Source organism: Trichomycterus rosablanca, chromosome 1 (assembly GCF_030014385.1).
Source record: "Trichomycterus rosablanca isolate fTriRos1 chromosome 1, fTriRos1.hap1, whole genome shotgun sequence".
Lineage (NCBI taxonomy): Eukaryota > Metazoa > Chordata > Actinopteri > Siluriformes > Trichomycteridae > Trichomycterus > Trichomycterus rosablanca.
In genome coordinates this window covers 4,751,779-4,779,353 of record NC_085988.1, presented here as the reverse complement: position 1 = coordinate 4,779,353, position 27,575 = coordinate 4,751,779, and the positions used below count along the sequence as shown (strand labels likewise).

At 38.6% G+C, this 27,575-nt stretch overlaps 1 gene segment (V, D, J or C); it reads right to left on the bottom strand.

Moving 5' to 3' along the window:
• Positions 1-476: 476 nt before the first annotated feature.
• LOC134317556 (Ig kappa chain V-III region MOPC 63-like) overlaps positions 477-27,575 on the bottom strand; it is a 152,592-nt gene continuing 125,493 nt past the window's right edge. The window contains 2 exon segments of the V gene segment in view: positions 477-956; positions 2,196-2,226. Coding sequence covers positions 637-956; positions 2,196-2,226 — 351 coding nt within the window.

The following is a 27,575-nucleotide window of genomic DNA, read 5'->3' as shown; positions in this document are numbered from 1 at the left end:
CTGGTTTGGAGAAAATATCTAGTGTTGGTACTACTGATGTTCTCCTTATTCACATGTATTTACTCTGAGGTCTGATCTTTCCTCCTGAAGGTGAATAAAAGAACGTGTGTATGTGTGATGACCTTCAATGCTTCATTTCTTCATGATTTCTCAGTGTTACAGCAAGACGTGTTTATTCACATTTCTAAAGGGGTGCAGCTTTAATTTAAGAAGTGAAACCAGCCCCCCAACAACCAACCAAAATCAGCTAATTATAATGAGTAGAAGCTAAAGTGAGAGAACATGGGGGTGAAAGTGAGATTTGCATGAAGACGGCTGAGTGATCTGCTTTCTCCCAGAATAGAGCAGCACTTTCACCAGATGTTCAACTTCCTTCATCCAAACTCACTGAAGCACAACACACAGCACTGAATCTCCAGCTAAAGATCTTCTCTCCTAACACTCATCATGATGATGAACTAGAAGAAAAGACCAGACAATGTCCAAAATCAAGCTTTATTTCAGCACAGCAAAACTACAGGAAGAGCAACAGGACACTGAACAGAGGAAAGACAGAAATGCAGCATTGTGTAGAACTGAAACTCCATTGTAGAAGCATGTGGAAGTGTCTCCATGTTCAGTTCTATCTGGGAGCTGCTAGCCTTCACACTGGTTCTTTCTGAATACGACGGGATGATCGACGTCACCGTGAGAGACCTTACAGCCAAACTCCTCCCCCTTTTCCCACTGTGCTTTGCTGAGGGTCAGGGTGCTGCCACGCCTCCAACTGCCCCCTTTCAGTTCTTCTGCTCCGGTCACCACCCCGTCCTCCAGCACTCTGCCGTCCACCGTCCAGCTCACCAGCGCCCCCTGTGGAGAGTAACCAGACAGCAGGCAGAGCAGCGAGGCCGATCCCTCAGACAGCTGCAGAGAGGAGGGAGGGAGCAGAGACACGGACGGCTTCACCGTGGGACCGGCTGTACAGGAGAAACAGAACAAAAAGTCCCATTTAGAAACGTTTCCACATCATTTCCTCCTTACTGCTTATTAAGCATCCAGACTGGAAACCTTCATCTGTGTTCAATCATCAATGCAGTGCTGCTGCACACTGTTCTCACATCACTGCAGTTCAGTAGAAACATCTGCAAGCTTCTGTTAGCACATATTCAATATCAACTCTTATTACTTTAGCATTCAACACAACTGACTGCAGCACATCCAGATGTAGCTGATTACAGAAATATTCATTGTTTAGCACAAACACACAGCAGCATTCGTCTGGATTTTACATCAGCACCAGTCACTCGTACCAGTTTACACCAAACTTCATCAACCAGAGACCAGCTTAATATTTACCATCAAAAACACCTGCACATTTAATATGCACAAGTATTTAGTAAAGGTTAAATATTTAGTAATTGTATATACAGTGGTACCTTAACTTAATGTCAGTTGGTTCTGGGCGTGGCACTGAGTTTCAAGGTATTTTTCCCATAAGGATGTTTGTGAAACCTGTTAATGTGTTTCATGGTTCTGTGGAACTGCATATATTTCATTATGTGAATATTTTATTATATATATTAAAAATAACATTATAATATTATATTCCATTACCAACAATTTATTCCTGTAGCAAATGTTGTTTACAATCACCATATTACATGTTTAGCTTCTAACTAATTCTGATCTGGAGTTATAGAAGTAAAAAGAGTCCATGTTGGTCTCCAAAAGTCTCCAAGAAGAAAAACAAGTGGATTAAATCCCTGATGTAACAACACACTGATGTAGATTTGGTCTCAATTTGAAGAAGAGAAGCTCAGGTAAGCAGCGGTTATGATTTTATGCTGCTCTGTGGTTGATCTGGGTCGCGGTGCTGCTGTTTATTGTGCACTTTTCTTTTACAATGATAGCAAAGCATTATCATGATCACGGACAGCATTAATGTGAACAAAGCGACAGTCCCACACAGTTCGAGTTTAAGCTAAAAGTCGAGTTTAAAGGTACAAATTTCTCCACGAAGGGCGTCAAGTTTCAAAGATTTCAAGTTTAGGGGACGTCGAGTTACAAGGTACCACAGTATTTATTAAAGGTTAAATATTCAGTTACTGTTTATTTATTGTTATTAATACTTATTTTTTTCTCTTGATTATATGAAGATTAATAAATGATATTAAAAATAAAAATGTTTTTAATGTAGAAGAAATAAAACTACTTACTGACGCTGAGTTTGGTTCCTCCACCAAAAGTGTAGCACAGTGATACATTCCAATGAAGCCGTCGTACAAAAACCTCTGTTCCACTCCAGTGATTCCACACACACACACACACACACACACACACTACATGCTTCAGTGCTCTGTCAGTGTTTAAAGCTCTGTGAGTTTAACACTTCATGACTGAGAGCTGCTGACCAGCATCTTCACCCACATCAACCATGACCTTCATCTCCATCTTCATCTGCACACTGGCTCTCTGCACTCAAGGTAACACGATGCTTTATGTTCTACTGGTGAGGAGGCTCTGCCATGTGGAGAAGATCCACTAGATGAACTTCAAACTCCACATGGTTCTTCATGTAGTGAACGTCTTTATTCTTCTTATTGTTTTCAGGATCCATAGGTCAGGTGACTGTGACTCAGAGTCCTGCAGTAAAACATGTTGATCCAGGAGCTTCAGTCACCATCAACTGTAAAACCAGTTCTGCTGTTTATTTTAGTGGTAGGAATTATCGTTTAGCCTGGTATCAGCATAAACCTGGAGAAGCTCCTAAACGTTTCATCTATGATGCTAGCAGCAGAGTATCAGGTATTCCAGATCGTTTCAGTGGCAGTGGATCTGGATCTGACTTCACTCTGACCATCAGTAGAATTGAGACTGAAGATGCAGGAGATTATTACTGTCAGAGTTACCATGAGATCAGTGGTAGCTACATCTTCACACAGTGTTATTTGGTGGTACAAAAACCTGGGTGAGTGGACGTGTACAGTAACTGCACTGCTGCAGCTGGGACCGACTGCAGGTGCTGAGGGGGAGGATGTGATACAGTACAATCATTCACTCTGTACAGGAAACACCTCACTCACTCACTACTTCTCCTAAATACAAGCTTTATTATTATTAACATAATAACAACCACTTCATCCTGATCAGGGTCACAGTGGTGTAAAGCTGGTGTAGATCACAAACACATTTACTTGCTCATTTAGTCCCTTATGATGTTAATAATCTATTGGTGGACAGATGGAGACACGTTGAGCTGCATTAGTTTATCTGAGAGTCGTTCAGGGATGACGGTGTAGAGAGCAAAGCTGAAGTCCACATACAGAATACAGGTGTACATGTGAGAGCTCCAGATGCTGTAGGATGTAGTTCAGGACCAAATTAATGGTACTCAATAATGGGTGGAGTGGGTCGTGCAGAGCATCAGTCATGGATTTCAGATCATCCAAGATCATGTTTTTAAATCACTTCATGATACTTCAGCTTTGTTTCTGCTTTTAACCAAAGTGTAGAAAATACAGAATATTCAGATCATATTAACAACAGAAGCTCTAAAACTGAGAGGACTTGAGTTTAGAAGAGCTCTTAAAAGAGAGTAAACCAGAAGATGGTTCAGTTTAATCATACTGCATACTATAGTACACACTACTATAGGATTAGTATGCAGTATATACTGGGGCAGTAGGACATTTTGAACAGAGCTGCTGGCTTTGGTTGGGATTGGGGGCGGGTCTGGAGGTGGTAACTCCTGCATTGATTGGTGCACACCTTCATACCCAACCAATAGGATTGAACTTCACCTTATTACAGCTAACAATCAGCAGCTGGAGCTCATCTAGTAGAAACTACTTTATCTCCATGTGCTGTTTGATTCAGTTGGTTTGTGACTCGCTGCTGAATTGAGGAGCTACAAGTTACAACCACATTAAAAAAGAAACAAAAATAATAAAAAAGAGAAAAAGTATACAAGTTATTTAATTTTGTTTCAAACATTAAATTTTGTTGTTTCTCTCTCAGAAGCTGGTTTATGATGTTAGTTTTGGTCTCTACAGAGTTAGTAGTTTGGAGGTTTTACTCAGATGTGAATAACATGAATCTTTATAGATTTAGTGCTGATTATTCTGAGCCTAAATTCTCATGAGAGTAAATAAGGAGGTTCAGTATGTTCTCCACCATTTGCTTCATTATTGTGTGTACTGGTTTTACTGGTTGTGTTGGAGCTGAGGCACAACTGCTAAAAACTAAATCTTACATTATCAGCTCTATTAGTAACATTACACTCTCAAACGTACATGAATGAAAAGTGTTAAGATTTTAGAGAGAATTAACAGAATTTGAAGTAAATATTACAGTAGCTTTTCCACCAAATGAACACATTTAACAAATGGTAAAGATGGTCTGATTAACACAAAATAATGAGTTTAGTTTTAGTTGTAAAAAATTATATCTAGTAGAAGCTCACAAAGATCTAGATATGTTTATTTGTATAGCACCTTTCATACACAGTGGCAATTTAAAGTGCTTTGGAAAAGCATTAAAACATCACTGAGATACAATTAAATGACATTAAAACAAGAGAGATAAAGTGCTTTACAAATTAAGAGCATGAAAAACTAAAAGAAAATATAACTTAAAAAGTGCAATAAGAAACATAAAAATACAGATTTTAAAATAAAGATTTTAAAACATTGAGGCTAAAGAGCAGTACTAATAGAGTGCAAAAACTAAGAGCTCAATCACAGGCACAAAAAAAGAAAAGCAAAACGTTTTGAACCTGGATTTAAACATTTCTACATTTGGGGCAGATCTAATATTTCCTGTCAGTCTGTTCCAGTTCCAGTTTTATACAGTGTAACAGCTAAATGCTGCTTCACCATGTTTAGTTTGGATTCTGGGCTCAACTAGAGGAACTGAGTCCATGGATCTAAGAGATCTACTGGGTTTATTTTCTCTAAACATATCTGAGATGTATTCTGGGCCGAACCCATTCAGTGATTTATAGACTAGTAGCAGCACTTTAAATTCTATTCTGTAACTAACCGGAAGCCAGTGTAGAGATTTTAGAACTGGAGTGATGTGCTCAGTTCTCAATTAAATTAAATTCAAAGAGCTTTATTAGCATGACTGTTGAAGAGGTTACAGTATTGCTAAAGCATTTGAAATATGTTTATATAATTATACAAAACTAAATAACTTTAGGAAAAATATTAAATTTTAGATAATAATAAAACAGAAGCATAAAAAGGAAATCAGAATAAAGGCAGATGTAGAAGAATAAAGATTAAACATTGTCTCTGTGTGGGTCCATCAGGGTTGTTCTTGTGTTTGGTTGTATCAGTCCGTGTCTCTCAGATTGTGGCAGGCAGATACACTGTACATCTCACAATAAATGTTTTTAATTAAAATATAATAATAAAAAACAAAAACATATTGACAACTAGATTACTGCTCCTTTATTTGTGTCCATCTTTAGAGAACTACTCTCTGAAATTCTTGTTAAATTTGAGCAGTAGTCGATTTTCCAAGTTAGTCGAGTTTATCCTTGTTGGCTTTTCAGTGAACAGCGGTCCAGCACAGCTGAAGAGACGCTCACAGGCGGCTGAGGCAGGCAGACCAGTGTTGAGTTTTAGAGAAAGCTTTTTGATGTGTGGAAATGAATTCAGCAGATCTATCTTATTTGAGGTACAGGCAAGGTACCTGTCCAGTTCTCCTGTACCTTGTGACTTTTTGGACTTTAATGAGAAGAAGAAAAAATCATCTTCATCTGATGAATTGTGCCTGACTTGCTCCAACACAGCCTCTGCCATCTGGTCATCTGGTGGGCACATCTTGGAGGATGTCTCCAGTCTGCTGAGTTTTGCTTGTAGCTGGATGATCACTGGCAGGAGCAAACCCATGTGTGTGTTGGTTTCAGACTGAAGGATGTTTAAAGCCTGCACCACAGGCTTCATCACAGGACAGTACTCAGTCAGGAAAGCGACTTCAACCGGAAAGCGACCTGTATGACATAAAGCAAATGTAGACAACTTGTAGTAAATTTCCTGCAGGAATAGATGTGGAATGTCCAGTCAAATAGCATCCTCCCCCTTCTCTTCTATGATACGTATGATTCTCTCCTCAGACATGTATGGAGAGTTCCACCGAGTTGGACATGGCCGAATGAGATGGAGCTTGCAATTATCTTCCACAAATTCGGCTGCTATGTATGACCGACCCGATTTGTTCCAGATTGCTTGGCATTTCGCAAAGGCTGCACGTGATAGCTGTTTGTATGTATCATTCTTCTCTTCTGCCATGGCAGCATCTGTAGTCGCAACTAAGTTTAACAGGTGGCAGGCACATCTTTGATGTGGAGGAAGCTGGTACTCAAGACCGTTGTCTTGTTCCAGGATGCTGAATGCGTCCATGTATTCAGCTTTGGGCTCCTCAGAAGAAGAGTCTTGGTCTGACTCTGCTTCCTCAGGTTGGCTTTGCTCACCAAACACACTAAATGCTTTAATGAAGTTTGAGCCACTGTCTGTTGTGGTTCTTACCACTTTCCCCCTTATTTCGTATTGGCAATGAATGTCATCAAGGGCACTCGATAAGACATCAAATGTGTGGGACCCTTTCAACCTCTTGCAAGCAAGTGCAGCAGATTTCCTCTCCAAGGTTTCCTCATCTATCCAGCGAGTTGTGACCCCTATGTAACTTTGCTGGTGTGCTGTCCAACAATCTGTAGTGGTGGCGACATAGCTTACTTTACTGAGGTGTGACATCAAAGTCTTCCTCATCTGATGGGCAGCTTCCTCTGTTCTGTTCCGGACAGTGGGTCTGGAAATGACCTTGCATTGTGGGTTCAGTGTCAATATAAGTTCTTTAAAAGCAGGTTGTTGAACCACAGAAAATGGATGAAGACCCTCACAAATAAAGTAAATAATGAGCCTGTCAACCTTTGCCTGTAGCACGTGTCTGTTTGCACCCACTGCCATCACATCATTTATTTTTGCTTGCTTGCATGGGGTGTCTGGTGGTTCCTAGGTTCGCTTCCGTGTTGTCACAAGGTCAATAAAGGCCTTCAGCTTTGATGGATGTTTCCTCTGTGAACAAAATAGTTTACAGTGGGGCCAAAAAGTATTTAGTCAGCCACTGATTGTGCAGGTTCTCCTACTTAGAAAGATGAGAGAGGTCTGTAATTTTCATCATAGCTACACTTCAACTATGAGAGACAAAATGAGAAAAAGAAATCCAGGAAATCACATTGTAGGATTTTTAAAGAATTTATTTGTAAATTATGGTGGGAAATAAGTATTTGGTCACCCACAAACAAGCAAGATTTCTGGCTTTCACAGACCTGTAACTTCTTCTTTAAGAAGCTCTTCTGTCCTCCACTCGTTACCTGTATTAATGGCACCTGTTTGACCTCGTTATCTGTATAAAAGACACCTGTCCACAGCCTCAAACAGTCAGACTCCAAACTCAACCATGGCCAAGACCAAAGAGCTGTCGAAGGACACCAGGAAGAAAATTGTAGACCTGCACCAGGCTGGGAAGAGTGAATCTACAATAGGCAAGCAGGTTGGTGTGAATAAATCAACTGTGGGAGCAATTGTAAGAAAATGGAAGACATACAAGACCATTGATAATCTCCCTCGGGGTCAAGATCTCATCCCGTGGGGTCAAAATAATCATTAGATCGGTGAGCAAAAATCCCAGAACTACACGGAGGGACCTGATGAATGACCTGCAGAGAGCTGGGACCAAAGTAACAAAAGCTACCATCAGTAACACACTACGCCGAGAGGGACTCAAATCCTGCAGTGCCAGGCGTGTCCCCCTGCTTAAGCCAGTACATGTCCAGGCCCGTCTGAAGTTTGCCAGAGAGCATATGGATGATCCAGAAGAGGATTGGGAGAATATCATGTGGTCAGATGAAACCAAAATGGAACTTTTTGGTAAAAACTCAACTCGTGTTTGGAGGAAGAAGAAAAACCCAAGAACACCATACCTACTGTGAAGCATGAGGGTGGAAACATCATGCTTTGGGGCTGTTTTTCTGCAAAGGGGACAGGACGACTGATCCGTGTTAAGGGAAGAATGAACGGGGCCATGTATCGTGAGATTTTAAGCCAAAACCTCCTTCCATCAGTGAGAGCATTGAAGATGGAACGTGGCTGGGTCTTCCAGCATGACAATGATCCCAAACACACCGCTCGGGCAACGAAGGAGTGGCTCCGTAAAAAGCATTTCAAGGTCCTGGAGTGGCCTAGCCAGTCTCCAGACCTCAACCCCATAGAACATTTGTGGAGTCCGTGTTGCCCAGCGACAGCCCCAAAACATCACTGCTCTAGAGGAGATCTGCATGGAGGAATGGGCCAAAATACCAGCTACAGTGTGTGCAAACCTGGTGAAGACTTACAGGAAACGTTTGACCTCTGTCATTGCCAACAAAGGTTATGTTACAAAGTATTGAGTTGAACTTTTGTTATTGACCAAATACTTATTTTCCACCATAATTTACAAATAAATTCTTTAAAAATCCTACAATGTGATTTCCTGGATTTTTTTTCTCATTTTGTCTCTCATAGTTGAAGTGTAGCTATGATGAAAATTACAGACCTCTCTCATCTTTCTAAGTAGGAGAACCTGCACAATCAGTGGCTGACTAAATACTTTTTGGCCCCACTGTATATGTTCACATTAAAACACACATTTACTATATATGCTTTGTCTGTGTTATATTGACTTGTGACGACTGTATTTTGTAACTTGTGAACATCTCTGCTGTGATGGGTGTGTGGGAGACATTTCCAGTTAATGCCTGAATCTTTAGATTTGATGTCCAACAAATGTATGTGGAGGTGTCTACATACTTCTGACAATGTTTAACCATACTAAACCCTGTTGAAATAAATCAGTTCTTGTTGAACATCAGGGCCTGATAAATGTCTTTTAGCTGAATTGGTAGAAATGTTATTAATCAAATTTCATTTGTTTGTGGAAAACCTTCCCAGAAGAGTGGAGACTGTTATTCCATCTCTATATTGATGACTGATTTTAAAATACATTGTCCTGCATGGTCATGGTCAGCTGTTCACATACTTTGTCATGTTTTTAGTTTTTCTTCAAGTAAATCATTCATGTGTTTTAGCTGTCAGTTCTATGACCACAAGGTGGCAGTATTACATCTGAGTGACACATTCAGAGATTTAATCATTTTAATAAAACCACAGACGAAAATGACTAAAGATCAAAGACTTTTGATAGATGCAATTTTAGAATTTTTTAAATGTTCTTCACACCTCAGACAGAAGTGTAATAATGAATGAAGGAGCATAAATATGTGGACGTGGTTGGTGTTGAAAGGAACAATCTGAAATAATTCCTTCACAAAACCTTCATATTGCTGTTTGAGAGTGGAATCACCTCTGAACTTTATCTTCTGGTTTGGAGAAAATATCTAGTGTTGGTGCTACTGATGTTCTCCTTATTCACATGTATTTACTCTGAGGTCTGATCTTTCCTCCTGAAGGTGAATAAAATAACGTGTGTATGTGTGATGATCTTCAATTCTTAATTTCTTAATGAATCCTTAGTGTTACAACAAGAAGTGTTTATTCACATTTCTAAAGGGGTGCAGCTTTAATTTAAGAAGTAAAACCAGCCCCCCAACAACCAACCAAAAGCAGCTAATTATAATGAGTAGAAGCTAAAGTGAGAGAACATGGGGGTGAAAGTGAGATTTGCATGAAGACGGCTGAGTGATCTGCTTTCTCCCAGAATAGAGCAGCACTTTCACCAGATGTTCAACTTCCTTCATCCAAACTCACTGAAGCACAACACACAGCACTGAATCTCCAGCTAAAGATCTTCTCTCCTAACACTCATCATGATGATGAACTAGAAGAAAAGACCAGACAATGTCCAAAATCAAGCTTTATTTCAGCACAGCAAAACTACAGGAAGAGCAACAGGACACTGAACAGAGGAAAGACAGAAATGCAGCATTGTGTAGAACTGAAACTCCATTGTAGAAGCATGTGGAAGTGTCTCCATGTTCAGTTCTATCTGGGAGCTGCTAGCCTTCACACTGGTTCTTTCTGAATATGACGGGATGATCGACACCACCGTGAGAGACCTTACAGCCAAACTCCTCCCCCTTTTCCCACTGTGCTTTGCTGAGGGTCAGGGTGCTGCCACGCCTCCAACTGCCCCCTTTCAGTTCTTCTGCTCCGGTCACCACCCCGTCCTGCAGCACTGTGCCATCCACCGTCCAGCTCACCAGCGCCCCCTGTGGAGAGTAACCAGACAGCAGGCAGAGCAGCGAGGCCGATCCCTCAGACAGCTGCAGAGAGGAGGGAGGGAGCAGAGACACGGACGGCTTCACCGTGGGACCGGCTGTACAGGAGAAACAGAACAAAAAGTCCCATTTAGAAACGTTTCCACATCATTTCCTCCTTACTGCTTATTAAGCATCCAGACTGGAAACCTTCATCTGTGTTCAATCATCAATGCAGTGCTGCTGCACACTGTTCTCACATCACTGCAGTTCAGTAGAAACATCTGCAAGCTTCTGTTAGCACAGATTCAATATCAACTCTTATTACTTTAGCATTCAACACAACTGACTGCAGCACATCCAGATGTAGCTGATTACAGAAATATTCATTGTTTAGCACAAACACACAGCAGCATTCGTCTGGATTTTACATCAGCACCAGTCACTCGTACCAGTTTACACCAAACTTCATCAACCAGAGACCAGCTTTATATTTACCATCAAAAACACCTGCGCATTTATTCAGTCTTTAATATTCAGAAACTGTAAGTATTTAGTAAAGGTTGAATATTTAGTAATTGTATATATAGTGTTAGGATAAATCTTTTGTTCAAAAGGTCCTGAAGAAAGCAGTCGAAGGAAGTCCAGAAAGTACTCTTTAAAACACTTTATTAAGTGTAAAAATAATCTGTGAATATATATCAGAGCTAAGCCGGCCGGCGCTCCTTACTCCTGCAGTCTAGACACCCCACGTAAGAAAGAGAGGCAGATCTGAGCCCGCCATCCCTTTTTTTAAACTAGTCTAGGTTCCTCCTACGCCGCTGCTGTTGGAGCCAATGAAATGTGCTAAAAAGCCCCGGGCTCCGCCTCCCCCCTTCGGTATGAGTCAGGGGGGGGGGATCCGGGTCACCGCGTCATTTTGAACAATAGACCATGTGGTCTGGATGTAATTTATGTTTAATAATGATATGTTAAAAACCTAACCAGCCCCCCTTGAAAGCATTTTAATGCTTTCACAATAACTTTTAACTATAGGTTAGGTGTTTCTAGATCCCAGGAGATAAGGATCGCTGTCAGCAACCCCCCAATTTAACCCCCTACATGGCCACTGGGCTGAATTTTATACAATAAAACGTTTCTAAAAATAAAAAGGCTACCAGTTAAACTAAAGGAACCGTACCTATCGCAACAGCTCCTAACCCTAAAACAAACAAACAAACAAAAAATAATAAAAACAGGAAATCAAAATAAAGTAATTTAAAAAATAGGAAATCAAACACGAGAAAAATAAAATAAAAACAATGGGTGCGTGGCTTCCACAGGAAGTCCGTTCAGGTTGTCCTCCACCAGACAGAGCTGCAGATATTCAGAAGGGGCCCATAGCTCCTGTGTCTCTGCATGACTCCTAATGTCTTATGGATTCTCCCCTGTCGGCCTTACCTGTTTCCACAGCAACACAAACATTTCCTAAAAATAGCAGAGTACCAAACATATATACATTGTAAACAATCCTGAACTAACCCCTTGCGTTTTGCAGCTAAACTATGTGTGTTGCACTTAACTAGTGTTTTCAAAGATGGTCTATGTGTCTGCGAACTATATGTTTATGTTTTTTTCTCCTAGTCTAACTAAATTCTCCCCCCTCGTCTTGTTCCGCTCCGTTGATTCCGCTGGACTCTTCTTCCACATAGTCGGTTTTGTCGGGCTTTTCTGCTGTGGGTTGTTCCCTGTAGGCAGGTCCAGTTAGTGCCACTTCTGTCCCTTGGAGTGGGTCTTCCAGTCCCCTCAGTGTCTGCCTCTGCCAGTCCTTCCAAGTCTCCTTCCTTCATCACGGTGTGTGATTAGTAGTGCTGGTCCTCTCTCCTCATCTTGTCTGGTCGGTTTTACCTTTAATTAAGCAGAGTTAGTAGCACTTATACTGCTCGAAGTGGGTCTTCCGGCCCACCTTCAAGGGTATCCTCCTCATCATCATCTACCTGATATCTCGACAAATCAGCCAACACCATCTGGATAACTGGTGGATCCTGCCCCCCTCTGCTTCCTCTACTCACTATATCTATTAAAAATTTTTCTATTAATACCCTGATGCACGGGATACCACAACAACAACATATCACTAAAATTACCAATCCTACGCATGCTGACATCACCAAATTTGCAATAACTCCCTTCCATGGCCCAAACATCCCTTCTAGCCACTTAACCCATTCTTACACACATACAATCATACAACAGACAAACATATAAGCTACTTACCCAGCCCTCACCGCAGCCACCCCACTCCCAACATCGGGATACACAGCCACGGTGAGCTTAGACACCACTGCCGCAAGGCTTTCTGGGTAAAGCCCGTGCCAGACCCAGTGGCGACGCTACACTGTCCCCTCCCTAATGGTCAACCGTCCCGGTGACCCACTCACCAGCGTCCACTGGGTGGCTCCATGTCTGGACCGCACCCCATTACACTGCCGAGTCGCTCTTCCACCCACTGCTGGACCGGGCACCCTGCCCCTGCAGCCACCTGGGCTAGCGCACTCGGACAGACCGGGCATATTGGCTCACCAAACCATCAGAGCCACCCAAACACCACGATCCCACTTCTGACACCAATGTGGCGCCGGCGAGTAAGGAAGGTTAGCGTCAGGGCCGCAAGTGAGCTGCCTTTGGCAGTTCATTCAGTGTTTTAGCGACAGACACCCATTCATACACACATCCCTTCTGAAAAATGTCCCCTGTTTATCGGTTCTGGTTTGTTGCTCCTGAAACAGGTGTAATTGTCTTTATAAGCTTTGATGTTGGTTGGAGTTGGTTCCTGAGTTAGTGGGTGAGACATGGATAAATTCTCTATGTGTTAAATTAGACATTTTAGACCGCTTTAAACAACCTTTCGAGCAAAATCTGTAACACGTATTAAGACAAAGATAAACTGGTTTTAACGAGACACACCCTAGAACAGAAGATTCCTGCCTAGTCGAAGAATACGAGTATTCTTTTAACATTCACTGGCACAACTCACTCGGTTGTCCAAACACAACTCAGACAAGAGAACGTAAACCTCAGTACAACAACAGTGTCTACTGGAAACAAACAATTACTTCACCGCGACCGACAATGGCCCTATGGAAACAAACATATAGTTCAGGGCAATCGACAGTGATCCCCTGGAAACAAACAATTACTTCACCGCGACCGACAATGGCTCTATGGAAACAAACATATAGTTCAGGGCAATCGACAGTGATCCCCTGGAAACAAACATATACTTCACCGCGACCGACAATGGCCCTATGGAAACAAACAATCACTTCACCGCGACCGACAATGGCCCTATGGAAACAAACATATACTTCAGGGCAATCGACAGTGATCCCCTGGAAACAAACAATTACTTCACAGCGACCGACAATGGTCCTATGGAAACAAACATATAGTTCATTACTTGTCTCTCATACTGCATTAACCCTTCCTGCTATATAAAATTCCCCTTCAAACAGTTCAAACTGATCAGAGCAGAAGGTGCATACACATTACATATAACATTTTCTACACTTATTCTACTTCATCATCGCCGCATGCTAGAGAGCCTTCAAATTTTCTAAATCACATTTTTCCCAATACAAATCACCAATCCACTATTTATTATTTACTCTGCCATACTTAAAATAACAGCTCTGCTATATCAACTTCCATCAGTCCTACAAACCCCTGACTTACATTATTCATTCATTCAGATTTTTACCCCAACTTTTGGTCACTGGTACTAACACACCTCCTGCTTCTAACAATACAGACTCCATTTCCCACAATCCAACAGACTCTCACATGACCATCTCCTGCTCCTAGTCAGCCAATCCCTCATGCTCATCATCACCAGCGCTTTGATCCACTTTGGCTTTCTTGAATCACATTAAACTCTACTTAAACAGTTCCATTTAGTTAACTCACTGCAAAGTACTACCAACCTTACTGTAAAATACATTTAAAACCTCTATAAGATGTTACCGAACCCCTCACTTTTTATTATGGAACTCAGATCTTCAGGTGGATGTCTATTAAAACACACTACTGTCCCACACGGGCTTGAGATTTCACTGCATAACGTCTCCATCCAGTCTCACATCAGCTTTCCCTTCCTCTTGTCTGATGATGTCATTACTTTGGCATTCTGTACCTCAGCACCCCATATGCCTCTTGAACACTGCTTTACTCAAACATCAGAATGCAACAACAGCCATGACACACATCTGCAAGATCTGGTATTCATAATTTTTACATCATCTTTGGTACTGCATAAGTGTCCACCATCCTCAGCCAGTACACAGTAGATTAAATATCAGACTTCTCTTTACTCATGCAGGGCCTGCAGTTTATGGCCTCAACCCCCCACTGGGTTGCTGTGTGTCTGTGAAACCTATGGCCTGGGTCTCCAGTCACCCCCCTTCATGTACTTCTCTCCTAACAAGTTATTTTCTTCTCACTGTTTCCTCAATCTTTAAATTGCACTCGTCTGCCACTCATCTATGATCATGCATAGTATTGCCACAAGGTTTACTGCACCACATTGAACCAATCTAACTTCTTCAATAAACTATATAGTATAAAATGAGTGAGTTGACCTGATCAATTAGCTAGAAAAGATTCATCGGATACAACACAAGCATCAAATATTACCAATTGCCAATTAACAATTTCCAAAAAATATTACCAATTAAATTGAATCTTACCGGAGTCCGTGTAAGCAATTATATTTAATCTCCTGAGACCCGAGCTTTGATTTTTTCAATGCATTTTTCCTATTCCTTTTGTTTTTAACCTTATTAGTTGGGCGACACGGTGGCTCAGTGGGTAGTACCGTCGCACACTGTCACAGCAAGAAGGTCCCCCCTCCGCGGAGCCCGCATGTTGTCGGCTTTCCCCGGGTGCTCCGGTTTCCTCCCACAGTCCAAAGACATGCCAGCGAGGCGAACCAGAGACACTGAACTGTCCATGTCTGTGCCCGATATAACCTGAATCCCGTGCAATGAGCAACCACCGTTTCCTGTCATAAATGCAACCAAAGTGCAAAACATAACGTCAAAATCTCAATAAAGAAGCAAACAAACTTTATTAGTGTTCTAGTACTTTTGCTACCACTAGCTGGCAGACAAAAGTGTCCACTAATGGGGACAATCGATCGAAGTTTAGCAGGTCAAGGAATAAGGCATAACAAAACCAAAATTTAATGTCCTCATATGTGAGGTAAGACTGAAGATTACCTTCACCAGGCGTCCCTAAATCTGCATGCATATACGTACCTGAATCTGCATGCATATCCGTAGGTCTGCCAGTCCAGCTGCCCCAGCACAATGTATCACAGGATTTAATACACAAAGCAGCATATTAAACATAAATTCTTATTCCTGCCATAATACTCCCCCCTTTTTCAAATTTTACAATCAAATCTTGAAAATAAAATATTAAATAAACCTTCTAAATGTGTTTATCCTGTTGGAAAGCACAGAATTTTAAAGTTAGTTCAATCAAAGTCTGGTGTTAGCTGGACCTGTAAACAAATAATGTCGTTAGTGAGCAGTGGAAGGTGTGCAACAGCTTTGTCGGCAGTGTCACCTCTGGCATTGTCCTGTAAAATTGGAACAAAACTTTACTTAAATAGTTCCACTTAAATTGAATAGGAGGGACAATGACACAAAGTATCATTTGCTAAAATTTTAACTAAGCCCACTTGTTTCCTGTCTGTTGCAGCATCTCTGGATGCAAATCCTTTCACAAACATTTCCAATTCAGGATTCCTATCAGGCCCAGAAAAAATAGATAGAGTAATACAGTCATGATGTTCACCATCTCCTGCAATTAGTAAAAAGTGGTAGGATTAAGTACATTACAGCATTTGATAATAATGTTAAATTTTAGAAGTACACTGTAGTATTTATACAATCATTATCTTGATACGTGAGATGTTTTCCTTTCAGTTATAGAACATAATTTGGCACTAACCGAGTTAGATAAGTATAACCCTCAAGATCACCTATTATAACTACGGATATTTCTGTATCAGACAAAGACAGAAAGAAAATTCTGCACAAATCCAGAAGGGATCAGAGTCCCTGTCTTGTACAGAAATAGTGGTACCTTCTGGCATTATTTCCAATTTAATTCAAGAGGCAAACAAATGATCACACCTCATAAGATTTATAGGGCTATGAAATCTCACTCTTTACAACTACACAATATTTTAGAAACAGTAACATATTAGCTTTTACCTTTTAACTTGTATTCAGCATTTGTACACAGAGAAAAACACGACCTCACTCTCAAATAAACATAAGCTTTGACAATATATAATCTAATATATTACCATATGTCCTAATCAGAGGTGGAAAGAGTACCAAAAAGTGTATTCAAGTAAAAGTACTATTACTTTAATTAATCTTTACTTAATTACAAGTAAAGTTACTACTCTGAAAATCCACTCAAGCAAAAAGTAGAAAGTAACTCATTTAAAATGTACTCACCGAGTAAACAGCAGGGGGTCTCCTCTGTGTAATGTAAACGGGAGTGGATACAAACCTCAACAGTAGTTTTTAATTCAAATGTAATAGAAGAAATGTTGTCCTTAACTCAAAAGCAATAGAAGAAACATGATGATACAACAATTAAAACAGTTAGGGATATGTAATGTGTCATTTCAAATGACATAAAACTTTTTCAAAGACACCCACTAGCGATGTGTCGTAAAATGATTCGAATCCATGAATCGGCTCTTCTAACCGAAACAAAGGAACCGACTCTTCCGGCAGTCGCCATGTAAACACGCGGCTCTTCAAAAGGAACCGAGACAAAAGACTCGACTCCCTGTCGCAACTCACTGAATTCGCGATTTCTTTAGCGGTTTTTATTTTTATTTTGCTCGGTAACAGATGCTATTCAAAATGTAACAATTACTAATACAAAACATACTTAAGCAAAAGCAAAATTACAGTCTGTGAAATGTGCTTTAAAAACTACTGTGTTACAGTAACCAGTGCGATCAGAGCGGTAACACTAAAGCACTGGATTCGTGTATGTATGTGTATTGATCGAATTTGTTTAAAATCATATCCCCGCTATTGAAACATTCCCCACTTGCGACATATTGATGTCGAATTATTGCCCAGCATTACCCCACACATTAAAACAAAAAACAATATAACAATCTCTCAACAATACATGCAAAGCTCCTAACACGATTAACAAGCGTTGGGTTAGTCAAAAATTTTTTTAATCTTATTCACTATAACAACTCTGATTAACTATTTGTGTGAAAATGTCCTGTCACACATGGATGAATTCCACTCGTTCCTGGTTTAAGAACCTTAAAGTTCAAGAGCGCTATCTACCTTAAAACACACTTAATAAGGTACCATACATACTTCATCTTAACTCAGTTATCTTAAGATTATAAAAATAAAGTTGATTATAAAATTAACTGCAGTACTTACCCAATCCAGGCGTACAAAGACAAAGATAGCCGATGGACAAGATACGGCAAGCTGCTCACATAGAGCCAAAAATGGCGGATACACAGAAAACCACGCTCAGCTCTCCCAGAGCCAAAATGGTGGACAGACAGAAAACCACGCTCAGCTCTCCCAGAGCCAAAATGGTGGACAGACAGAAAACCACGCTCAGCTCTCTGGTCCAAAATGGCCGCCGAACAAAAGAAACCACGCTGCGCAACCCAGTGCCAAAATGGCGGACAGACAGAGCCAAAATGGCGGATAGACGGGAGACCACGTTGCATTCCCAAGACAAAATGGCGTACAGACAGAAAGCCACGCTGCGTTCTCAAGAAACAAAATGGCGCCGACAACAAAAGAAACCACGTTGCACATCCAGCACACGGTTTCACAGACAAACATACACAGAGACTTACTGACAAACAAAACTCCTGATGTACTGTTTTTCGAACCTGATTTAGAATTTAAAGTAGTCTAATTAACCGAACCCCGCTCCCATAACAGTCAGGTCCGAATTTAGAATAATCTTAATGATCAAATCTAGTTTCCAGCACCAAAAGATTCTTTCAAGATTAAACGGCGCTCCGTTACCGTAACAGACAAGCCCGTATATAGGACAATCTTATAGATCGAATCCCGTTTCCAGCACCGGCAGATTCTTTCAAGATTTCCCACACGAATTTACGAATTCCGCTCCCATAACCGACAAATTCGTTATAATTTAGAACTATCAAATTAATTAAACCCCGCTCCCGTAACAGTCAGGCTAATTAAAATGTAGAACAATTCGAATTAGACGAGTCTCGCTCCCATAGCCGACAGACTCCCCTTTCCCTCCAATAGTGTTCCATACACAATGGCGCCCTTAACATTTATTTTAACCGGTTTGGTTCAAATTCAGATATCAGGAAACACAAATTTTTTAGCTCCAACATATATTCACAGTTTTAAACTATCTAATGATACTTTAGTAATTTAATCAGACACTTACGGAATCTGTGATTCACTTTCACACTCAGTACACTAAATAATAAATGCATCTAATATATATACAGAGAACGTCTGTTTACCTTAAGGGGGCGCGCCTCGTACTGAGTACAAAAGATATTTTCAGAATTCCTGGTCTTACCTCAGTCAGCTGAATTAATTCTGATGCAATCCTCAGACCTCTTGAACCATCCTCTGGCTACCATTTGTTAGGATGAATCTTTTGGTTCAAAAAGATCCTGAAGAAAGCAGTCGAGAAGTCCAGAAAGTACTCTTTAAAACACTTTATTAAGTGTAAAAATAATCTGTGAATATATATCAGAGCTAAGCCGGCCGGCGCTCCTATTCTCCTGCAGTCTAGACACACCACGTAAGAGAGAGAGAGAGCGAGAATCTTTCTCTGCGCCAGTTTTTAAACTCAGCTAGGCTCCTCCTCCTTTACTGCTGGTGGAGCCAATGAAATGTGCTAAAGTGGCCCAGGCTCCGCCCTCTGCCAAGAGATTATGGCAGCCGGTCATTTTGAATAGACCATGTGGTCTGGATGTAATACTTCCCATATTAAATGTACGTTTTTATGTTCCGAAAAACCTAACAACTTATAACTATTTACATTTTTACTTCAGGATGTAGAAGGAATGGAAGGTGAGGTATTTATTTTTACTCTGTTTATATATAAAAGTGTATAAGCTCTAGTATTTGTGAGGATTTATCAGGATTTATGATAAAAATGAGATAAAATTCATTCCAGTCAGATACATTTTGATCAAACTGAATATTTAGCACAAACGGCTAACTGTAACCGTTTTGCAGGAATCGACTCCCTTGCTATCCAATGCGTGAAATTTGAGTCAACTCGTTAGAATCGACTCTTTTAGGAATTGAATCCTGATGTTTCCAGTGCTTGAGACCAGAGAATCGACTCCCATTTAAGAGCCATTAGCATTAGCTCACATTTCGGTAAATTGTACACTATAATTAGACTATATAAAGGAAATACACAGTAAATCACAAAGTGAATTGTGTTATTTAATGAATTAAATGTTATTTTTACTTTTGAGAAGCAACTAACAGGCAAGATTTGATTTACTCTTTTTAACTGAACCAGTTCACCTGAAGCTGTGAGCAGCAACATGAACCAACCAGGTAAAAACATTCAGTTTCATTTCATCTTTTCTTTTTCTACCATTAAAACAATCATTAAAAATGTGAAATATGGAACAGTAAGTTAAAGTATAAACTATGAAATCCATCAGTGATAAAACAAACACAATATTAGAACATTTAAAGTATTAAAACACTTACAGTATGATTAGAATAAATATATAAACACATTACAGAGGTTTAAATAAAAAATGTATTTAATGAGTCAATATCAGCTCTTAATAAAAATGTTCAGTGTAATGAATGTTGATCTTGTAGGTTTGGAGCTACGTGTTTGTTTGTAAAGCTCTAATAATCTGTTATATTAAATATAAACACATTGTTACAGCTGGATATAATAATAATAATAAAAATAATAATCTTGTGCTACAGTTCTTTACTGTCTTGTTCCTCCTTCTGGTCTCTTGGTCGCCTCTCTTACTCATGTTTAATGGATTATTGTTCTCTAGAATTCAGCTCATCAGGAACATTTCCAACACAAAACGTGTCCATACATTTGTGCTTCACACTTTACACAACATACAAACAACAGATGCTGATATAATAAAGTTTTATTGTTTTATACACATTAATATACACCAGGATTCAATACAAATCAATAATTAATCATGATTTCATTGATATAACTGTACACATGATTAAAATCAGAATGTGGTTTAATAATATCAGATGAACCTGTGACTGATCTGAGTGAATTAGATGTTGAATGTACAGGACGAGCGCCGTGTCTCCAGAGTCTGATCATAATAACAATCTATTCAGCATCAGAAACACTTTCTTCTTGTGATTAAAACCTTTTCTACAGTTTCTCACTCGTGTCATGATGTCTGAATCCTGCACAGTTTCATTTTCTCATTCACATCCTGTACAGATGTTTTAATCACATCTGTAAATCACCTCTGTGCTCATTTGAATTGTACTGTAGAATGATTGTTATGTAAAATGATTCTCCGTTCCTTAACATTAAGGAGATACACGGAACATCCCAGAAATAATCGCTGCTTTGAATCTCTGTGTTCAACTGAGTTTATCATCAAAACCTGAAAAATAATAAAAGAATAAATTAATAACAGCTTTTTTTGCTAATAACATTTCTGATATTCTGCACTGTAGAGGGAGAAATATGCAAATCCCTTCCAATCTTCCTTTGAGGTTCATTGTTTTTAAACATTTCAATCATTTTCTCACACATTTGTGGACAAACTGGATCTTCTGATCATCTTTACTCATCAGAGACTCTCAGCCTTTCCTGGATGCTGCTTTTGTACCAAACCATGATTATAATCACCTGTTCACATCACCTGTTTGGAATCACATCATTGTTTTAGTTTTTTTCACCTTATTACTAGCCCTAAATTTCTTCCGCACCAACTTTTTTGGAACAGTAGTTACTCATTACACAAGATTTATCAGTTCACAAGTTTATTATCAAACACAGTCATGGATGATTTTGTATCTTCAGTTCACCTTACTTGCACATCTGTCTGATACACAGTATAGATTTTTTTTCTTCTTCATTTTCTCACCTCTGCACCTTCTTTGAAACCATTTTAATATTGAATTTTACAAAATATAAAAATAACACAGAAAAAACACCATCCGCTGTCCGAAGGTTTGCTTATTGTATATACACTATATTGCCAAAAATATTTGCTTGCCTGCCTTCACACCCATTCTTAATCCATAGGGTTTAATATGACGTTGCCACCCTCTGCAGCTATAACAGCTTTAACTCTTCTAGTAAGGCTTTCCACAGGGTTTAGGAGTGTGTTTATGGGAATTATTGACCAGGTCAGACACTGATGTTGGACGAGAAGGCCTGGCTCACAGTCGCCACTCGAATTCATCCCAAAGGTGTTCTATCAGGCTGAGATCAGGACTCTGTGCAGGCCAGTCAAGTTCTTCCACACCAAACTTGCTCATCCACGTCTTTATGGACCTTGTGCTTTGTGCACTGGTGTGCAGTCATGTTGGAACCAGAAGGGGCCATCCCCAAACTGTTCCCACAAAGTTGGGAGCATGAAATTGTCCAAAATCTCTTGGTATGCTGAAGCATTAAGATTTCCTTTCACTGGAACTAAGGGGCCGAGCCCAACTCCTGAAAAACACCCATCCATCCATCCATTATCTTCCGCTTATCCGGGGTTCGGGTCGCGGGGGCAGCAACCTAAGTAGAGAAACCCAGACCTCTCTCTCCCCAGCCACCTCTTCCAGCTCAACTGGGGGGATTCCGAGGCGTTCCCAGGCCAGCTGGGAGATATAATCTTTCCAGCGTGTCCTGGGTCTTCCCCGTGGTCTCCTCCCAGCTGGACTTGCCTGAAACACCTTCATATATTTGGTCAATAACAAATGTTCATCTCAATACTTTGTAACATAACCTTTGTTGGCAATGACAGAGGACAAACGTTTCCTGTAAGTCTTCACCAGGTTTGCACACACTGTTTGTGGGTGACCAAATACTTATTTTCCACCATAATTTACAAATAAATTCTTTAAAAATCTTACAATGTGATTTCCTGGATTTTTTTTCTCATTTTGTCTCTCATAGTTGAAGTGTAGCTATGATGAAAATTACAGACCTCTCTCATCTTTCTAAGTAGGAGAACTTGCACAATCAGTGGCTGACTAAATACTTTTTGCCCCCACTGTATATGGAATATCTAATTTAGATTCTGAATAAATATAATGTGTTTTTTTTATTAGATGCAGGTATTTATATGGACATAAAGAAGTTACCAGCTGTAGTAAATCATAATTAGTAATGGGGGATTATAAAGCTATGCCACAAAAAACATTAAAGAACTGTGTACACTACCACATTAATTATTTAAGTGTATATTTTGACCACCAAACTCACAATAAACTTATAAAAGAAGTCAAATTCACCGAACAAGGATGGTGAGGAGCTCTTACCTGGGTTCTGGGTCTCTAACTCTAAACTTGAAAGGAGAATTCATAGATCTATCACTCTTCATGGAGATACAGCTGGGTACTGGAGAATCTGATCTCTGTACTGAGATTGGACTGATAATAAAACACAGTATAATTAGTCCGAGAGACAGTAAAAGTCGAAATGAACTGAATTTTTTATTTAGTACAGTTTCAAGTATTATTGGACTGTGAAAAAGTATTTGCCCCCTCATGATATCTTTCATTAATGCAAATTTGTTACAATTGCTTTTGATTAAAAAGTACAAACAAAAGTATATTATTTTTTGCTGGCTGATATGGAGATACAGGTGGGTACTGGAGACTAAATAGCCACACAAAACACATTACACACTGAACTGTGAGGAGCTCTTACCTGGGTCCTGGGTCTCTATCTCTAAACTTCAGAGGAGGATGCTTCATAGACTCATAACTCTTCATGGAGATACAGCTGGGTATTGGATAATCTGATCTCTGTACTGAGATTGGACTGATAAATAAAACATAGTACAATTAGTCTGAGAGACAGTAAGAATTTAAATTAACTAAATTATTTATTTAGTACATTTTCATGTATTATTAGGCTGTAAAAAGTATTTTTTTCATTAATTCAAATTTATTACAATTGCTTCAGATTAAACAGTACAAACAACAGTTTATTACTTTTTGCTGGCTGCTCTCAGCATACAGCCCACATGATTGTGCCCCATAGCTCATCAGTGAACATGCGCACAAGTGTTTTCAGCCACCCACTTGGTTAGATAAATGCTGGGGGGTCCCATGCTCACAAAATGAATACTGCTATTAAAAGTACTGGCGTTTGCATAACAGGTACAGGAAGAAGTTTGGAATGTATCAGACAATTTAATACAGCTTTCATATGTATTAATGCAACAATATTAGTTCTGAAGAGTCTCTAAACTTTAAAGGAGGATTATAGATCTATCACTCTTCATGGAGATACAGGTGGGTACTGGAGACTTAACAATACACACACAAAACACATTACACACTGAACTGTGAGGAGCTCTTACCTGGGTCCAGATGATGAATCTCCATCTTTAAACCTGAAAGGAGGATCCATAGATCCATCACTCCTTATGGAAATACAGCTGGGTACTGGAGAATCTGATCTCTGTACTGAGATTGGACTGATAAATAAAACACAGTACAATTAGTCTGAGAGACAGTAAGAATTTAAATAAACTGAATTATTTATTTAGTACATTTTCATGTATTATTGGGCTGTGAAAAAGTATTTGCCCCCTCATGATATCTTCAGAAGATGGTATCTCACCTCTGCTGGAGCGGTGTGGAACTTTCATCTTGGTGAAGCTCCATGTTTAAACATTAGTGGATTATTTGAGAAGATCACTGGTCATGAACATCCAGATTCTGTAGATCTGAATAAAGATGCAGTTTTAGCTTAGCTTAGTTTCTGAATATTTACTGAATAAACAAATCATCCAGGTAAATCTTATTATTATTAATCTTATTATCTTATCTACAAACATATTTCAACAGTTCAAATGTACAATCACTGAATTATTTTAATTTATAATCTTGATCAAACTGAACAGGTGCATTGTGGGTAAGTGAACATTTACAAACTTTAATAGTTACATTTACAGTAAAATAAGAAAATAGAATGAAACTGAACTATTATTAATCATGAGCATAAACAGCCCTGCTGAATGACTTTATCTAGTTACTCCAGCTAATGCTCTTTATTAATACACTTTATTACATTTATTACACACAGGGTTTAGAATGAATGTAAAGTACCATTAGATCTACTGTATGTCTGCTACAATATTTAATAGATATAAATAATATATAGTCATTTGATTGTAACCTATAATACTTAATAATAATTTTATATAAAGATCAAAAGTACTTTTATTTACAAAAACTACATATAAACACATTCAGTAATAATGTAATTGTACTAAAATAAAAAGCTTAATGATGATTAAAAGTAAAATGTAGAGAAGAAACTGACGGTACTAAAGACAGAACGTTACCAGAGTTCTGCTCTGATACTGAGAAGCTCTTCATTATTTCTCTTAGTTTTATATTAAAGATCGTTTACTGTAAGAAATAAATCTCACCTGTAGTGATCAGTGGAATATTTAACATGTTCTCTCAGGTAGAAATAAAAGATTTGAATGATTTTAATGTTCTGTGTGAAGGTGTGGACGCTCCAAACACTTTCACTATCAGGAACAAACATGTAGAGGTGTGTGTGGGTCACCAGGTACTTCAGATCGCGGTAAAGTTAGTTTTATATTGTTAGTTTTATATAGTTTTATATTGGACATTACAGCAGTAAAGTTAGTTTTATATTGGACATTTGCCTAACATTCGACTTTCTTTCTGCTCATTCTCGGCTAATAAACATCTCCAGTGAGGAAAATAAGTATTTGATACACTGATGCCGATTTTGCAAGTTTTCCCACCTACAAAGAATAGAGAGGCCTTTAATTTTTATCATAGGTACACTTCAACCGTGAGAGACAGAATCTAAAAAAAAATCCAGATAATCACATTGTATGATTTTTAAATAATTAATTTGCATTTTATTGCATGAAATATGTATTTGATACAATGGAAAAACAGAAGTTAATATTTGGTACAGAAACCTTTACAGAGGTCAGACGTTTCCTGTAGTTCTGTAGTAGATTTATTTTTTAGATTCTGTTTCTCACAGTTGAAGTGTACCTACGATAAAAAATACAGGCCTCCATTCTTTGTAGGTGGGAAAACTTGCAAAATCTGCAGTGTATCTAATACTTATTTTCCTCACTGTAAATATTAATGAAACTGCACGAACTGATACCTCAGTAAACAAGGAACAAACTACAATTACAATTTTTTATAAAAAAAAATTTCTGTTAATTTTTATATAACGTTATTTGGTAAATGTGAGGCGCATCTGTGTTGAAATACTAAGTAAGTGCTAAGGGAGCATCTATAAAGTGCTTGAAGCTGAGGTGTAGTAATTACCCAGAGGTATGTACCATTCAATACACCTACAGTATGGTTACAGGAAAAATCAAGAAATGCAACATTTGATATGATGAAGGTTGTAGTAGTTAACTAGTCACATGTACTAGTTACTACAACCACAATACAAATTAAAAGTTCTACAGCATGGGTACATTAACAAATCAAATATAAAAAAAAAATTAAAAAAAATCGAGAAACAAAATTGTGATAAAAACAAAGGTTGTAGTAGTTAACTAGTCTTCTTTACTAGTTACTACAACCACAATACAAATTCAAAGTCCCACAGCATGGGTACAGTAAGTAGTCAAATAATTAACAAAAATCGAGAAACACAAATTTTGATAAGATGAGAATTGTAGTAGTTAACTAGTCTCCTTTACTAGTTACTACAACCACAAAACAAATTAAAAGTCCAACAACATGGTTATAGTAATGAATCAAAAAATTAACAAAAATCGAGAAATGCAAATTTTGACATGATGAAGGTTGTGCTAGATAACTAGTCATTTGTACTACGTACTACACCCATATTACAAATTAAAAGTCCCAAGGCATGGGTACAGTAGGTAATCAAATATGTAAAAAGAATTAACAAAAATCAAGTAACAGAAATTTTGATTAGACGAAGGTTGTAATAGTTAACTAGTGACTTATACAACTTACTACAACTTAAAAGCATGAATATAGTAAGTAATCAACAAATTTATAAAATTAACAAAAAAAAAAAAAAACTTATTTTTTTACATGAAGAAGGTTGTAGTAGTTAAGTAGTGACCTGTACCACCTACTACACCCTTTGTCTAATTAAAATTTGTGATTTTATTTTTTATTTATTTTGATTCGTTACTGTACCTATAGTGTGGGACTTGTCATATTAAAATAAAAGTAAAATTTGCGTTACTCGATTAGAACTTACTTAGCATTTCAACGCAGATGTGCCTCACACTTACCAAATAACGTTAATTAAAAATGAACAGAAAAACCTTTTTAAACAAATGTAATTGTAGTTTGTTCCTTGTTTACTGAGGTATCAGTTTGTGCAGTTTTATTAATATTTAGATGTTTATTAGCCGAGAATGAGCCAAAAGAAAGTCAAATGTCAGGCAAATGTCCAATATAAAACTATATAAAACTAACAATATAAAACTAACTTTACCGCAGTGCTTTATTGTCAATACTGCAATATGTACAGAGGATTAAAATGATGTTACTTTATGTATTAATATGAAATATCTCACCTGTAATAATCAGTTTTTTTTCAGGTAGAGAACAAGATGTTTATGATTTTAATTCTCTGTGTAACAGAGTCGAAGCTCCAAATACTTTCTATTTCACAAACAGAAAGAGGAAGAGGCGGGTTCACCAGAGGCTTCAGAGAATTCAGGTTACACAAGATCTGAGAAAACAGTAAATACAGAAATGAAACACAAACATCCAGAGCAATAAGTTCCAGTATTAAATACTAGCTCAGACATTTCAGAAACATGTCATTCTCTTTAAATACCTTCTGATTTCTTATTTAAGGAATAAATAGCCATAGCCTAGTGGTTTAGGCACAGGACTAGTAATCCAAAGGTTGATGGTTCAAGCCAAAAAGACTTTATATCACTAACATTCATGTAAAATTTGCCAGTAAGACAAAATAATTATTAATTAATAAAACTTAAATTACATTAATTATTAATTAATAAAACAATGCCCCACCCCAAAGTTTATTTTTTTATATCAGGAAGAAATGCTATGTGACCATATGGCAG